Source organism: Schistocerca cancellata, chromosome 1, assembly GCF_023864275.1.
Source record: "Schistocerca cancellata isolate TAMUIC-IGC-003103 chromosome 1, iqSchCanc2.1, whole genome shotgun sequence".
Classification (NCBI taxonomy): Eukaryota; Metazoa; Arthropoda; class Insecta; order Orthoptera; family Acrididae; genus Schistocerca; species Schistocerca cancellata.
In genome coordinates, this window is record NC_064626.1 from 383,063,954 (window position 1) to 383,081,255 (window position 17,302).

At 41.9% G+C, this 17,302-nt stretch overlaps 1 protein-coding gene across 1 annotated transcript in view; it reads right to left on the reverse strand.

The window, feature by feature from the left end:
* LOC126175249 (U3 small nucleolar RNA-associated protein 25 homolog) overlaps positions 1 to 17,302 on the reverse strand; it is a 103,708-nt gene that overhangs the window by 47,070 nt on the left and 39,336 nt on the right. Inside the window, exon 2 of the mRNA XM_049921894.1 lies at positions 1,662 to 2,425. Within this exon, the coding sequence (XP_049777851.1) occupies positions 1,662 to 2,425 (764 nt within the window). The remainder of the gene's footprint in view (positions 1 to 1,661; positions 2,426 to 17,302) is intronic.

Sequence of the window (17,302 nt, forward strand, 5' to 3'; positions counted from 1 at the left end):
ATGGACTCAATAAGTCGTTGGTAGTCTCCTGCAGAAGTAATGAGCCCCGTTGCCCCTAGAGCTGTCCATAATTGCAAAAGTGTTGCCAGTTCTGGATTTTGTGCATGAACTGACATCTCCATTATGTTCCATAAATATTCAATGTTCATGGTAGGTGATCTTGTTGGTTAAATCATTTTGTTGAAATGTCCAGAATGTTCTTCAAATCAACCCAGAACAATTGTGGACTGGTGACATGATGCACTGTCATCCATAAAAATTTCTTTGTTGTTTGGGTACATGAAGTCCATTAGTGAACACAAATGGTCTCCAAGTAGCCAAATGATTGGTTCTTGGACCACAATAGCCCGTCCATTCCATGCAAACATCCCACACTGTTATAGAGCCACCACCACCTTGCACAGTGCCTTGTTGACAACTTGAGTTCATGGCTTCATGGGGCCTGCACCACTCTTGAACCATTAGCTCTTACCAACTGAAATTGTGACTCATATGACCAGGCCACAGTTTTCCGGTCATCTAATGTCCAACCCATATGCTTGAACCCAGGAGAAGCACTGCAGGCAATGCCATGCTATTAGCAAAAATCATGTTGGTCATCTGCTACCATACCCCATTGTGCCACATTTTACCACTGTCCTAACAGATAAATTTGCTGTACGTCTCACATTGATTTCTGCAGTGTGTTTGTGTAGTAGCAATGACAACTCTATGCAAACACCGCAGCTCTTGATCGTTAATTGAAGACTGCGTTGTTCATGGTGAAAGGTGATGCCTAAAATCTGGTATCTCGACACACTCTTGACACTATGGATCTCGGAATACTGAATTCCCTAACAGTTTCCAAAATGGAATGTCCCATGCGCCTAGCCCCGACTACTATTCCGTGTTCAAAGTGTTAATTCCTGTGCACTGCCCTTTTATACCTTGTGGAAATGATACCATCTGTATATGTACATATTAATATCCCATGACATTTACCACCTCAGTGTATTAAGATTACATAGGGACTGCATTACTTTACCTACACTGTAGTTTCTCTGATTGGATAGGTGCGATCTCTCCTTCCAATACACCCTTTGGTACTGTAATTCTTGTGCCCAAGTTTCTGATATTCCCTGTCCTTCAATTAACTCCAACTGTGCTTCTGCCCCACAGCCAGTCAACTTTCTCACTCTTTGCTACATTACTCTTTCTCTCTGACTTAAGTTAATTCATAAATAATCAAGTCTATAAATCGAAGTATCTTTCTCCACATTGCACTCTCAGTGTTTAATACTGAACATTATCCTGTACCCAACACCCTTTTCAGTGCCCACGACATGCTACTACCTACCTGCTCTCTTTGATGACTTAGCTTGTCCCTTCCTTTGCTCTCCCCCCTTCCTTTCTTGCAATCCTTCATCTACTTGTTCATCACATCTTTTCCAGCCCAACTAACCTAATAAAAGACATTATTAGCCTGGTGCAAGGAAAGACTATCCTGAGGAAAAATCACACACACACACACACAATGTGAATATGGTCTACAGGTTTATAGGCAATGAGTCTATTCAAAGAAGAATGTAAGTAATGAACCACAAGCAGTCATTTTACACAGAGTTACTAAAATGGTAACAAACAAATATTAATGAAGAATTGAATAAATGGCCAAAAGTTACCTGTATGCTGAATGTCTAAAGGGGACAATTATTAAAACTTTTGGCCTTACTAAGCCTTGATCCCTGAACTCATCAGGTACTTCTTGTTTCTTTAAAAGTTTTGCATTGTGATGCACAATTTTTAGTCGTGTTTTCAAGATGTGATTAATGGCATGTAGACAATATACAAATTTAATCTGTTCACAGTTATTAAGTGTTCTTTCTGGAAAATATAGATCTTGATACTTGAAAATTACTGAGAACAATTCACGTTGCAATGGAGTGAGGGAAATGATTTCTTTAGTTTCATCTGTCTTCAAATTACAGTAATTGGCTTTTGTCAGGTTGTTCTGAATTTGAGACTTCACATAAAATTTCGGCCAGCCTGGACCTTCGACAATTTTAAGGACTGTTCCTTGTTTAGCAAAAGTTTTCTGTTCACTAATAGATATTTTTCCTTCCCCAAATTTATCACTGGTACTTGTTTCAATAGAACATGGTAGGGTAACTGTTAAATTTCCAAGAACTGGCCACTTTACATGTGATCTTATTACATGTGGTGGCTCTTCTGTAACTGCCCCAAGTAATGAAGAATCAAGTTCAAAATTAAAATGGGTGATGAACGGGTCCAACAAATTATCTTCTTCAGCTTCTTCTTCTTCTTCTTCTTCCTCTTCCTCTTCAATGTATTTGCGATCACTTTTGTCTTCAATCCCTGAATTTCCTTTGCCATCAACTTCACACTCATTGTTGTAGTAATCCTTTTCTTCATCAGTAGATGCAACCTGCAGAATAAATATTATAATACAACATTTCATCAGTATAACTGTTAATGTCATTCACATTTAAACTATAAAGACTGGCTTTGCATGTTCACACACAAGGACATAAACACAAAATTCCACCTTTTGAGATCAGTAGCTTGCCTAATTTAAAAGTCCAGGTAAAAAAAGGAACACAGCATGCAGTAGAGCGAAAGAAGTGTCCAAGTCATACAGCATCCCATCTTAAGATAAAACCATGTAGGCCTATGTGAAGAGAGAATACGTCATCAGTAATATGTACCTAACAATAGCATAATGTTAGATAATATAAATAGTAATATGACAACGAATGTAGAATAAGGATGAAATCTGAATGACTTCCCTCCTTTCTAACCTTCTCTAATTGATCCCTCTTTTCCTCCCTGTGGAAGAAACAAGTTCCAAAAGTTAGGATGTTAGTTTATGTATATCTATTGACTACTTAGAAGTTAAGTACTTGCAAAATCATTCTGTCTCTGCGTAATTTTATTGTTTTCTCAAGAGCATCTTCCCTTTGACACACATATTTAATATTCTGATTAACGTGTTTGTCACTTTACAATGCACAGTTCAGCAAGTTGCATGACTCAATTGCATACATAGTTTAGAAACCATTACCAAAAACAGAGGAGCTCATTGCTAGCAAAAAATTGGGACAATCCAGAAAACGTTTGTTAAAATCTAAATGAGCCAGGAAAATGATTAAAAAAAGCATAATCACAGCAATCTTCATAGAACATAGACAGTCATAGCCTGTAATGGTATCATAAATTCGGGAAGACCGGGGGAGAGGGACAGGGATATTTCATATCAAAAGGCTGAGCTCAGACACAGACAGTAAAAAGAGAGAGAGAGTGGCCAGTTGATGTATTAACGATCAAAAATGATTTGAGTGTGTCAATGATGGAAACATCTGCAAATAAGTACAGCTAGGATATTTTAAAACAAAACTGTTGCACTGAATGAAATTCAGGGGGAGTCTTAGATTGAGACAAAAACTACAAAGGCAACTTGATAATTCTTGTAAATTTCAAGAAAATAGTAGGATGTTTTACTTAGTATTACAATTATTGATAAATATGATTCTTAAACAAAATGTACATTGGACTGAAATTATAGATTCACTCTTAGCAAACTGTGGAATACAAAACACTTTACGCTCAAGAGTTGCCGTTTTCTGGATGTGGCACATTTGGCACTGCAAGTGGGAAAACAATGAAGCAGTACTCACACATGCACTTAACTAAAACTGTTTGAGTTACTCTTTAATTGTGATCTTGAACCAACACTCTATATCACTTGTAAGTGATACTGTTCAAATTTATGGGACATTCTTTTTATGGACACTCTACAGAATGGCAGATGGCGCAAGCAGCCAATGAAGATGACAAGTCATCTGTTGCACAACCACAACTCATTGCACACAATGGAGTGTCGTGTAAGCAAATGAAACTTGGACCTCAAATCTTGATACTAGCTACTTTGCAAAACAAAGTATTAAAGTAGGCACATGGCAATATGTTAGCAAGACATGGAGAGTGTATAACAACATGAATAACATGTTGTCAAACAATATTTGTGGCAAACATGTAAACAGGACATAGAGTAGCATGTAAAGAACTATGTACCATGCACATAACAAACCAAATGAAGTCGTCGTCATATTCTAAGGCAGAAATCACCAAAGACTCGTAAATCATTTGAGATGATCAGTATGGACACCCTGGGGCTATTTCGGCAGACACCGGAAAGGAATCATTATGTGCTAATGATAACTGACCACTTTTCACAATGCATAGAAACGATAGCTAACCGAAATCAACAAGTCAACACAGAGGCATATGCCACGGCTAATAATTACTTGTTAAAGTTTGGTACCCCAGAGATTATGGATGAAGGTACTAACTTCATGGCCGGCCGGTGTGGCCGAGCAGTTCAAGGCGCTTCAGTCTGGAACCGCGCGACCGCTACGGTCAGAGGTTTGAATCCTGCCTCGGGCATGGATGTGTGTGATGTCCTTAGGTTAGTTAGGTTTAAGTAGTTCTACGTTCTAGGGGACTGATGACCTCAGCTGTTAAGTCCCATAGTGCTCACAGCCATTTTGAACTAACTCCGTGTCGCAGGTGATTAAGCAACTTCGGCATTTGTTACAAATTCATACATTAAGAATGAGCATGTTGGACCCACAAGCAAATGGCAAACAGAACAGGCTCACAGGGCAACAGGAAAGATGCTAAGGCATTATGTCAACAGTCATCATAATTACTGGGGTATGTTCTTACCTGATGTTGCAGCTTAGAATTCAAAAATTTATGAGTGTACAAGCTGCACCACAGCATGGTCGATTCTTCCTGTCTGTTATGTTTTTGCACTCCCACAAATAACCATTATTATTGTTATTGACTTTTTTTTTCTCAGACTTAAGTCTGGTTAAAAATGGAACGTGACGCGGACCTCGGTCAAGCGTGACTTCCTTGTAACTGTATGGTATATGTTATATTGCATTTAGGAACTTTCGGGTAATTGAACATGTATCAATAATTACAGATTTTTGTAGTTGTATATATATGTTTGGATGTAGCTGTATTGCATTGATGTACTGGTGAATATTGTGAGGTATGACTCCTGTAGTTGATAGTGTAATTGGGATAATGTCGACTTTATCCTGATGCCACATGTCCTTGACTTCCTCAGCCAGTTGGATGTATTTTTCAATTTTTTCTCCTGTTTTCTTCTGTATATTTGTTGTGTTGGGTATGGATATTTCAATTAGTTGTGTTAATTTCTTCTTTTTATTGGTGAGTATGATGTCAGGTTTGTTATGTGGTGTTGTTTTATCTGTTATAATCGTTCTGTTCCAGTATAATTTGTATTCATCATTCTCCAGTACATTTTGTGGTGTGTACTTGTATGTGGGAACGTGTTGTTTTATTAGTTTATGTTTTATGGCAAGTTGTTGATGTATTATTTTTGCTACATTGTCATGTCTTCTGGGGTATTCTGTATTTGCTAGTATTGTACATCCGCTTGTGATGTGATCCACTGTTTCTATTTGTTGTTTGCAAAGTCTGCATTTATCTGTTGTGGTATTGGGATCTTTAATAATATGCTTGCTGTAATATCTGGTGTTTATTGTTTGATCCTGTATTGCGATCATGAATCCTTCCGTCTCACTGTATATATTGCCATTTCTTAGCCATGTGTTGGATGCGTCTTGATCTATGTGTGGCTGTGTTAGATGATACGGGTGCTTGCCGTGTAGTGTTTTCTTTTTCCAATTATTATTATTATTATTATTATTATTATTTTGCTAATTTTGACTTATTTTCAATATATTTATCTGTCAGCATGGGAACAGTTACATGAAAATCTCTTGTTCTTATTTAGGTTTAATTTCACTAAAGATAATTAAAGATAACTATAGTATAATCTGTGTAAAATTTTGTGAGATAATCTTCATAATTCCATTTAATCACCAACACCAACAGAAAGCTAAGCATTCCAACTTTCATGTAAAGGTATTTTAATTATTAAAAACTAATTAACTGAAGAGATAATTAGCACATAAGTTCATCGGCAGTGATAATTAGCTTACAAATTCAGCAACCCCATTTTTTATCACAGACTTCATCATAACCACTGTTAAATTTCTAACTTTGTCTATCTACTTTTGATACATTAACTTTCCTGTACTTTCTACTAAATTTCTGATAAGCACCATTTTCTATAAGCAGAAATCACATTAGTTCTTGTAGCTCATCCAAAACAGTGACACCCAGTCCAGCCAATTTTCAAAACAAAATGTAATTTACATATGACAGTTTGTTCCTACACCTGCCTATAAGTAGTCGGACGTCACTGAAAATTGGCAGTTCACGGTTTGACAGCCCAGAAGGAAGATCATGTTAGAACTCTTTGTGTTGGTTCATGCTACAGTCATGCACTCTAATGTTTTGAGGACTTAAAGTGTGAGTGTGGCTCTGGGTTATACTGATTTATTTCCCCACACCACATTCCACTTCTTTACGAGATGATTTACTTGGGGTTTGAAGCCACTCTTCTTTACTGGATAGCCGGCTGCTGGAAACTCTCTTGATTTCTTCTCCGTCAAATAACACTAGGTACAGGAGCTTTCAAGCTTCTTTCTACTGGAGAAATAAGTAGCCATACAAACTTTATGTTTCGTCAATCAACGATGTATTTGACTTTCAAGCACAATAAAAATTCTCACTTTCAACATAATATGTAACTTCAGCAAGTCTCTCATACAGTTGTATGTTAGAAACAAATTGATTTACATTTGAAAGAACGCACGCACTCCGCTGCTCGACTCGCTGCAGCTCGCACCGTTTACACCGTCGCTCACCACTAGCCCATTGCTATGTCCGGACGCGGAAAAGGGAAGCAAACTTGCTGCTGTGGCAAAGCTTCTGCTCACGCTGGCAGGAGACGGCCGCGGCAGCAACAAGAAGAAGAAGCGCAGCTGACCGCAGCACAAGAGGCAGTGCTACCGAGACACGTCGCCAGGACGTGCAGGGACGCAGTCGCGTGTCTGAAATGTGCAAAGGCACATGATACACGCGACAGCGACAAGCCACCACATGTCGCACGAACATGCGTTAACTGTGGCGGCGCGCACGCCGCAAATGCACGCAGCTGCGCATACCTGAAGCAGCGGACTCCAACAACCGTCAATAAAGCGGTACATGAAGAGTAGGCAGCCGTCCCGCCACCCCCGCCAAAGGGGGAAAACGGGGCGGCCGCAATCCCGTTCAGCACCGGTACCGACGACGCCGTGGCCGCCCTCAAAGCCGCGATGGCAGCAGAGAGAGCGGCCATGGAGAAGGAGATCGTCGGTCTCCACCGGCAGCTGCAAGAGTTGCGGGAAGAAATCCGGATGACGCAAAAGAAGACACCCGCCCCCGTTGCCACCCCCACAGTGGTACGACAATTTGGGGTGGATGTGTCCACGCAAACGGATGTGTCCACACAGACGGATGTGACTGCACAAACGGACGTCACCCTGAAACCTGTAGCAATACAGGAGACCGGGGAGACGCCCATGGACGTGGTAAAGTCCGTCTCGCCGCCGCCGCCGGAAGTGGTGAAGCAGCAGCTGCAGGACATACAAGAGGCGGGAGGGATGTACTCCACAACCATCCCCTTCCCAGACGCCACCGACCTCCCAACGGTCTTGAAGAAGATCGCGACCATGGTGTGAGATTGGCGGTACGACGTCCGAAGAAAGCCGTACCTTTTCGCGGAAGCGGAAGGGAAACGGAAGCTACCGCTTCCACACCGGCCGATTGAGATACGTGGCGGGCATCGGGCAATTCTGCTCGAATTCGTCACAAAGAAAGATCTCAACACCATCAACGCGAACCCGGTCTTCACGCCGAGCGACTGGGGATACATCCTAGATGACGCAGTCGTGCGGCTGAAGAACGAGGTTTGCGACGGCACGAGGAAGCTGTCTGCAGACCTACAGACAGCGGTGCAGAACATCTCTCGCGAGACAAAGAAGACGTAAAACACCGAAGTCCACTAGTATGCCTGCATGCTAGTAGCCAGGACAGGATAGACGCCGGACAACGAAAGGACACACCACACAGTGAGGCCACATCACCATCGCATCGCCAGGAACAGGAGGAACGACTGTAACAAGTCTAAACTCCTACACCTCGGGCCAAGGCCAAGGCCCGTTTGTAAAGCGTCAGCGTCACATTCGAAAGAAAGTCTGCATACTTACCATGACTTTCAGAAAAGGAGATTGAAAAAAGTCTTGCCTCTAACAAGGCTGAGTCAAGAGTCTCTATGAGTACTTTTTCAACCTTTCTTGTTTCACATAACAATAGTCAGTGACACAATAAGGACAAAGCTGCATATAGATTCCATGGTTCTTCCATACACACTCACTAACACGATATGGATTGTCCAACAGGCACTTGTCGGTGCCGTTCAACCACTGCGTCTACTTTCTTCCCGCGACTGATTTTAAACCTGCACACACAAACATGTGACGCGCAGTAGGTAGGATTTTACCACCTCACACTCGTATCTAGAATATAATGTAGTTGAGACGGTAGAAGGCTGAGTGGTTCTAGAATTAGCACAGAAATTCTCGAATCATCACAGCACATGCTTTGCGCGAAAATATGTGCCCTGACATCAGTGAAACTGAAGAACTTTAACATTTAATGAATTCCAAATGATTACAATACTTTAAATTAAGGAACATTTCAATTGAACTGTGTTGTGATTATGTATTGATACTGTGGCATGTTACTGCCTCCCTGCCACCATTGGATAAGCTGCTGCCAGCAGCAAGTCGTATACTCTTAGCTCACTTATTTGTTACATAGTTTAGTTCTTAATTTCTTTGCGTGTTTTTGGGCACTTGCATTGTTTAATTCATAAATTTAGGTCATATTATAGTATTTGAGAGTTGTAGCATTGCGCTTTACTACCTGAATAGTGTAAAATCACGTAGTCTCCTTCTGCCACCGAGCAGTGTGTCAGCAGTGCGCAAGTAGCAGTATTACTGCATTTACTAGGCAATCTTGTATTTTAATAACCATTTAAATTTTGTGTCGAATTGTTTGTGCTCTCTGTAGATTAGTTCAGACGTTCTTTTTACAACAGTTTTTAGCATGGATAGGGACTGCAACTGCTATGTTCGGATGCGGGCTGAGTTGGCATCCCTTCGCTTCCAACTTCAGGCAGTGTTGGCTTTGGTCACACAGCTTGAGGCTGTTGCCACTGGGCATCACTGTGAGGGTCCAGATGGGGGTTTGTCAGGGACGGCCAGCTCGTCCCATGCATCCCCCGATCGGACTACGGCTGTGGCTGCCCGGGATACTGCCCACATTGAGGCTGACCCCTCACCTGTGGTAGAATGGGAGGTCGTCTTGAGGTGTGGCAGGGGGCGAAAGACATTCCGGAGGGCTGAACGGAAGGCCTCTTCAGTTTGTCTGACGAACTGGTTTCAGGCTCTGTCTCCGGCTGATACTGATCTTCAGCCGGACATGGCTGCTTGTCCTGTTCCATAGGTTGCCCCTCAGTCTGCAAGATCTGGGCCGTCGCAGAGGGTGGGCTTACTGGTAGTTGGGAGCTCCAACATCAGGCGTGTAATGGGACCCCTTAGGGATATGGTAGCAAGAGAGGGGAACAAAACCAATGTGAATTCTGTGTGCATACCGGGACGAGTCATTCCAGATGTGGAAAGGGTCCTTCCGGATGCAATGAAGGGTACAGGGTGCATCCATCTGCAGGGGGTCGCTCATGTCGGCACCAATGATGTGTGTCACTATGGATTGGAGGAAATCCTCTCTGGCTTCCGACAGCTATCTGATTTGATGAAGACTGTCAGTCTTGCTAGCGGGATGAAAGCAGAGCTCACCATTTGCAGCATTGTCGACAGGACTGACTGCGGACCTTTGGTACAGAGCCGAGTGGAGGGTCTGAATCAGAGGCTGAGACGGTTCTGGGACCGTGTGGGCTGCAGATTCCTTGACTTGCGCCATAGGGTGGTGGGGTTTCGGGTTCCGCTGGATAAGCCAGGAGTCCACTACACACAGCAGGCGGCTACACGGGTAGCAGGTGTTGTGTGGCGTGGACTGAGCAGTTTTTTAGGTTACATGGCCTCGGGCAAGTACAGAAAGGGCCTCAGAGGGTGCGGGGCAAAGTCAGGACATGCGGAGACCAAGCAGCAGTCGGTTTTGTAATTGTAAACTGTCAAAGCTGCATTGGTAAAGTACTGGAACTTCAAGCGCTGATAGAAAGCACAGAAGCTGAAATCGTTATAGGTATGGAAAGCTGGCTGAAGCCAGAGATAAATTCTGCTGAAATTTTTACAAAGGCACAGACAGTGTTTAGAAAGGATAGATTGCATGCAACCGGTGGTGGCGTGTTTGTCACTGTTAGTAGTAGTTTAGCCTGTATTGAAGTAGAAGTGGACAGTTCCTGTGAATTATTATGGGTGAAGGTTACACTCAACAACTGAGCTAGGTTAATAATTGGCTCCTTTTACCGACCTCCTGACCCAGCAGCATTAGCGGCAGAACAACTGAGAGAAAATTTGGGATACATTTCACATCAATTTTCTTAGGTGGAGATTTCAATTTACCAGATATAGACTGGGACACTCAGATGTTTAGGGCGGGTGGTAGGGCCAGAGCATCGAGTGACATTATACTGAATGCACTGTCCAAAAATTACCTCAAGCAATTAAACAGAGAACCGACTTGTGGAAATAACATCTTGGACCTACTGATAACAAACAGACCCAAACTTTTCGACTCTGTAAGTGCAGAACAGGGAATCTGTGATCATAAGGTGGTTGCAGCATCCCTGAATATGGAAGTAAATAGGAATGTAAAAAAGGGAGGAAGGTTTATCTGTTTAGCAAGAGTAATAGAAGGCAGATTTCAGACTATCCAACAGATCAAAAAGAAAATTTCTGTTCCGACACTAACAATGTTGAGTGTTTATGGAAAAAGTTCAAGGCAATAATAAAATGCGTTTTAGACAGGTACGTGCCGAGTAAAACTGTGAGGGATGGGAAAAACCCACTGTGGTTCAACAACAAAGTTAGGAAACTACTGCGAAAGCAAACAGTGATTCACTGCAAGTTTAAACGCAGCCAAAACCTCTCAGACAAACAGAAGCTAAACGATGTCAAAGTTAGCATAAGGAGGGCTATGCGTGAAGCGTTCAGTGAATTCGAAAGTAAAATTCTATGCACCAACTTGACACAAAATCCTAGGAAGTTCTGGTCTTACGTTAAATCAGTAAGTGGCTCGAAACAGCATATCCAGACACTCCGAGACGATGATGGGATTGAAGCAGAGTATGACATGTATAAAGCTGAAATACTAAACACCTTTTTCAAAAGCTGTTTCACAGAGGAAGACCGTACTGCAGTTCCTTCTCTAAATCCTTGCACAAACGAAAAAATGGCTGACATCGAAATAAGTGTCCAAGGAATAGAAAAGCAACTGGAATCACTCAACAGAGGAAAGTCCACTGGACCTGACGGAATACCAATTCGATTCTACACAGAGTACGTGAAAGAACTTCCCCCCTTCTAACAGCCATGTACTGCAAGTCTCTAGAGGAACAGAATGTTCCAAATGATTGCAAAAGAGCACAGGTAGTCCCAGTCTTCAAGAAGGGTCATCGAGCAGATGCGCAAAACTATAGACCTATATCTCTGACATCGATCTGTTGCAGAATTTTAGAACATTATTTTTGGCTCGTGTATCACGTCATTTCTGGAAACCCAGAATCTACTCTGTAGGAATCAACATGGATTCCGGAAACAGTGATCGTGTGAGACCCAACTCACTTTATTTGTTCATGAGACCCAGAAAATATTAGATACAGGCTCCCAGGTGGATGCCATTTTCCTTTACTTCCAGAAGGCATTTGACACAGTTCCGCACTGTCGCCTGATAAACAAAGTAAGAGCCTACAGAATATCAGACCAGCTGTGTGGCTGGATTGAAGAATTTTTAGCAAACAGAACACAGTATGTTGTTCTCCATAGAGAGACGTCGACAGACGTTAAAGTAACCTCTGGCATGCCACAGAGGAGTGTTACGGGACTATTACTTTACACAATATATATAAATGACCTAGTAGATAGTGTCGCAAGTTCCATGCGGCTTTTCGCGGATGATGCCGTAGTATACAGAGAAGTTGCAGCGTTAGAAAATTGCAGCAAAGTGCAGGAAGATCTGCAGCAGATAGGCACTTGGTGCAGGGAGTGCAACTGACCCTTAACATAGACAAATGTTACGTATTGCGAATACATAGAAAGAGGATCCTTTATTGTATGATTATGTGATAGTGGAACAAACACTGGTAGCAGTTACTTCTGTAAAATATCTGGGAGTATGCATGCGGAACAATTTGAAGTGGAATGATCATATAAAATTAATTTTTGGTCAGGCGGGTACCAGGTTGAGTTTCATTGGGAGAGTCCTTAGAAAATGTAGTCCATCAACAAAGGAGGTGGCTTACAAAACACTCATTTGACCTATACTTGAGTATTGGCTCATCAGTGTGGGATCCGTACCAGGTTGGGTTGACAGAGGAGATAGAGAAGATCCAAAGAAGAGCGGCGAGTTTCGTCACAGGGTTATTTGGTAAGCGTGATAGCGTTACAGGAGATGTTTAGCCAACTCAAGTGGCAGACTCTGCAAGAGAGGTGTTCTGCATCGCGGTGTAGCTTGCTGTCCAGGTTTCGAGAGGGTGTGTTCCTGGATGAGGTATAGAATATATTGCTTCCCCCTACTTATACCTCCCGAGGAGATCAAGAATGTAAAATTAGAGAGATTTGAGCACGCACAGAGGCTTTCTGGCAATCGTTCTTCCCGCGAATCATACGCGACTGGAACAGGAAAGGGAGGTAATGACAGTGGCACGTAAAGTGCCTTCCACCACACACCGTTGGGTGGCTTGCGGAGTATAGATGTAGATGTAGAAACTAACGAGTATTCAGCTTGGTGATGCTCAGTATGGACAGAATTAAATGGATGCCAAAGTATAATGCACATGTGCAAAGTATTATGTTTTCATGTAAATATGAAATGAGGGGTTGTTTTTTCATCACCCTTAACACAACAATTAATTTTGCCCCTTTAATTGTAGGTGGTGAGGTTTTTCAGTGGTCTTATAAATTTTCATAGTTGGTAAACTAATTGCTCTTACTAATACTCAAACTTAATGAAGAATAAGTAAGTGTGTGTTGATGTATTCTGAATGGTGGTGCCATGTAAATTTTGAGCATATACCACCCCACATTCATTTAGACTTTCAGCTTTGCAATGCTCAAGAGTGGTGCTACTGAGGAACAAACTACAACAGATTAGACTAGATTAGAATCAGATCAATGGAACTGCAGAGACTATCGCATTCAAAGTAGTGTACGGATGGGAGATAATGAAACCTGGAGTGGGGAAAAATGTTAGAGCAGTGCGAAATTTTGCAACAAAGTTATGGATGGTGTTGCACAAAGTGCAAAAAGCATATACAAAAGCACAAGAATGGGACAATAGAATGCTAAGTTGCCTGCATACCAAGTAGGGCAATAGGTGATGTTTACAAACCGTAGAGAGAAAGAAAAATTATTCTCATTCTTAAGGTCTTTACTATTTTGTTGAGATAACCATGGTCATATTTGACACTTTCATGGTGTGTCAGAGGCTTTACCGCCACTGCTGGCATCATCAGTCCCATAAAGGGAGGAGGGGGCAAGTACAGAAAAGTAGCACAGCAAAGTGTGTAACTTGCTCCTACATGGTTCATGTGTATCTTAGCATACACGTTAAGACCAATAGTTGAGACGACACAGGCAAGATAGGAGAGTTATTGGACTGGCAAGCACTAACAGCTGATAAGAATGCTATGCAATAGCTCCATATTCAATAAAATGGGGACATTAGGGAAATCTGTGCTTATCTGAACAAAGGAGATTCTGCTAGTTACACAGGATAAGAAGAGACACACACTGATGACAGTGGAAGAGCTGTGTTGGTGGCAGCGGAAGTAAGTTGTCAGGGTGTATACGACCCGGGACAACCGGGAAATCCGGGAAAAACCCGGGAATTTTTTCATCCGGGAGAAAACCGGGAAAAACCCGGGAATTTTTCGGAATTCCGGGAATTTTTCATTGTTTTAGCTTTCTGTTAAATTTTTGTAATTTTGACTGCAGTATTGATTCTCTAGCAAAGAATGTTATTGTATCCTGGCTACTGGAGAACTGCAGCAATAAAATATAAACGAGAGGGAAAAAAATAAAACTTTAGTGGCAAAGGAAATGTGCAATTTAGGAAATAAACACCATGCACGCACAAGCGTTCGCAGATAGCAAAAATATGTTAAAGGCCGTAGGGCGCAGACTGCAATTCTTCGTAACAATAAACTGCTTGCTATGAGCATGACATAACAACTGTTCACATTAGGTTCGTTTGACCAGTTGCCAGCGGTCTGTTGCGCATGCGCATTTGACTCGCGTATAAGAAGTACCTTCTACCGCTTCCCGCTACTCGAAGTTTGGCTGTTAGTTGTATCGGTAGTAGCAGCAAGCAGCCAGATGCAAACGAGAAAAATTTTTCTCGCGCGCCCTAGCTGCCAGATTCGCGCTTGCACAGAGTTGTAGTGGGGAGGGGGTTAGTCCAACGTGACCCGTGTTTACGTTAAGTGATTTCGATGCTTCTCTTCGTGTACAGCTCCACAGTCAAATGAAAACAAAACAGATTTCTGTGGCCGGGAGCTATCAAGTGAATTAAAATACATTCACATAATTACGGAGGGCAAAAATATATTATTAATTTCAATTTCTGATTTTATTATTTTCTTTCCAAGTTAGTAGCAGTCAAGCATTAATCGCCTTGCAGAAGAATGAAATTATTTTTGCAAGTTTGCTAAAGAAATTCCGCTGAGGCAATCATTTTATTTGAAACGAAGTGTTTCATTCTACAGTATTGGCTAGTTCCAACTGTTCGTTGAATTTCAAGTGCACGTTATCATCTTCTGCCATGTATGGCATTACGCCATAATAAAGAACCAAACATGAGATCGTAGAGTACTGGTACTCCAAGAAAATTTACATCCCAAAACCCACACTGAAAAGCTTAATATCAGTTGGGACCTACTTCATTGTGAATCTGGAAAAAGCCAATTTGCACTTCAAGCCAAATTATGCATTTTAGTATGGTTTACGAAATTTCGATGCTCGTTGGAATATCCTCTGATGCCCTGTTTCTTTCATGGTGCGATGTAAGCTCTCTTAGTGCTTTATACACACGAACATGCGGGCTTCCTACACCACTGCAGTTGCACACGCACAATAATGCGTTTTCTGGAGCTCTCTGGCAACTGGTAAATCGAACCTATTTCTAACAGTATTGCGAACGATGGTTACAAAAGCGTTACTTTCAAAGGAAATTTCTTTTCACGCACGATGAATTATGTTACATGTGAGAAAGTGGAATGGACATCTAAATCACAGAGCATTCGAAACTGAACAGTTTGAGGACCAGCCACTTACAAGAATTTCGAGCCGAGGCATTTATGTCATAATTTTAAATTTACTGGCACATTTGTGTGATGTATCTTAAAGTATAACCCACGCAAAACAAGATCAATATTACATGTGAAAGTTTAACTTCTATTGTAGCGTGTAAATCTTAGAGACCAATATTATATGTGAAAGCTTAGCTTTTCTTGTAGATATACGGTACTGTGTACATTAATTTAAACCGTTAACTTTTCCTCTTGTGTGTTCGCGCTATGTAACCAGTAATCTTGCTATTGGCTGACTATAACACGTGTCCTATGCTATGAATAGCTGCTGTCATCGGCTGGCGAGATCTCGCGGCTTGAGATATGACTCGCTTACAAAAGGACATAACAACCTCGGTTGCATCGTTCCGGAAACTAACGCGCTGTGTTTGGTGCAATTCGAATTTATACTTTCATAATACAAAAATATGCAGCGTATATGTTGCTGCAAATCAAAGGTCTTTCCAAAACTTCTCTCCTTTTTTTTTTTATTAAAAGTCTCTCCAAAACTTCTCTGCTCCGTCTCTCTCTCTCTCTCTCTTTTTTTTTTCCCCCGGGAAGTTCTACGCGATTATATAAAACTTTAACCATTCAAAGGATTGATAAATTTTACAGTTCCAAGGGAAAATTTACGGAAAACCTACTGTCACTTAGCACAGAAAAAGTGTATTTTCAATATTTTTTAAAACGGGATATCCGGGAGAAATCCGGGAATAATCCGGGAATTTTTTTTCCTTGTCCCCGTATACACCCTGGTTGTGGTATGCCCCTCCAGGATGGCCCAAACTGCCACAGAGACATGAAAAATGGATGTCCTTGGGGCATCCTTACAACCCATCCATACTTTCAGAAAATAAGGCCTAACTGGCTGTACTCAGAGTAAGATTCAATCATAGCTATCGCCGCCTGCTAAAAGTAAGGATGCTCAAGGGGAACAGAAGGATTGTAACTAAAGAACAATGAGATAATGCTAAATAACACTCAAAGTAATACTGCAGGACCAACTTTAAGGCTTCCAGTGACAATAACAGGGACTACAGTTCTGAATCTGACTTTTCCTCTGCTGCATCTACCCGATAGTCCTTTTGAAACAGTACCAGTGAAGAACCTACCTGAGTAATACCCTCGATTCCACTACAGTCAGTTCCCTCCACAAGTCATTCGCAGAACAGAATGGGTGCATTAAGGCAGAAATTTTGTTCCAACATATTCAGCAATATTACAGCAGATACCAGCACCGGGATTCAGTAATGGGACTTTCGTCCTCCGGACTCTCTAGATCTCCTTTGTCACTTATGTGGCCTATGTCCATCATCGAAGAGAGCCATCCACCTGCCCAAACTCCCAGTCCATTACATACCAAACCAATGGATCAACCATAAGGTTTGATAAAAGTGACAGGATACTGTGAGTTTAGCAGTTGCCTTACACCATGTTGTAAGAAAACATGCATTCCAGGAACAGCGAAGCTGTTTGGCTGTTAATGTGCTACTGCTATGAACTTCTATGGAAGGCAGTTTAAGGACGGTGAAGCCACAAGTAAGCAACAAGATGTTGGACATCCATGCTTCATCTTACAATGAGGCTGGAGGCTTGCCTGCTCTGTAAATCTATGTCAACATCTACAAATATACTCTGTAAGCCACCTTCCAGTGCATGGCAGAGGGTGCCTTGTGCCCCTACTAGTCACTCCCTTTCCTGTTCCACTCACAAATGGAGCGAGGCAAAAACGACTGTCTATAAGCATCCACATGAGCCCAGATTTCTCTTACCTTGTCCTCACGTGAGATC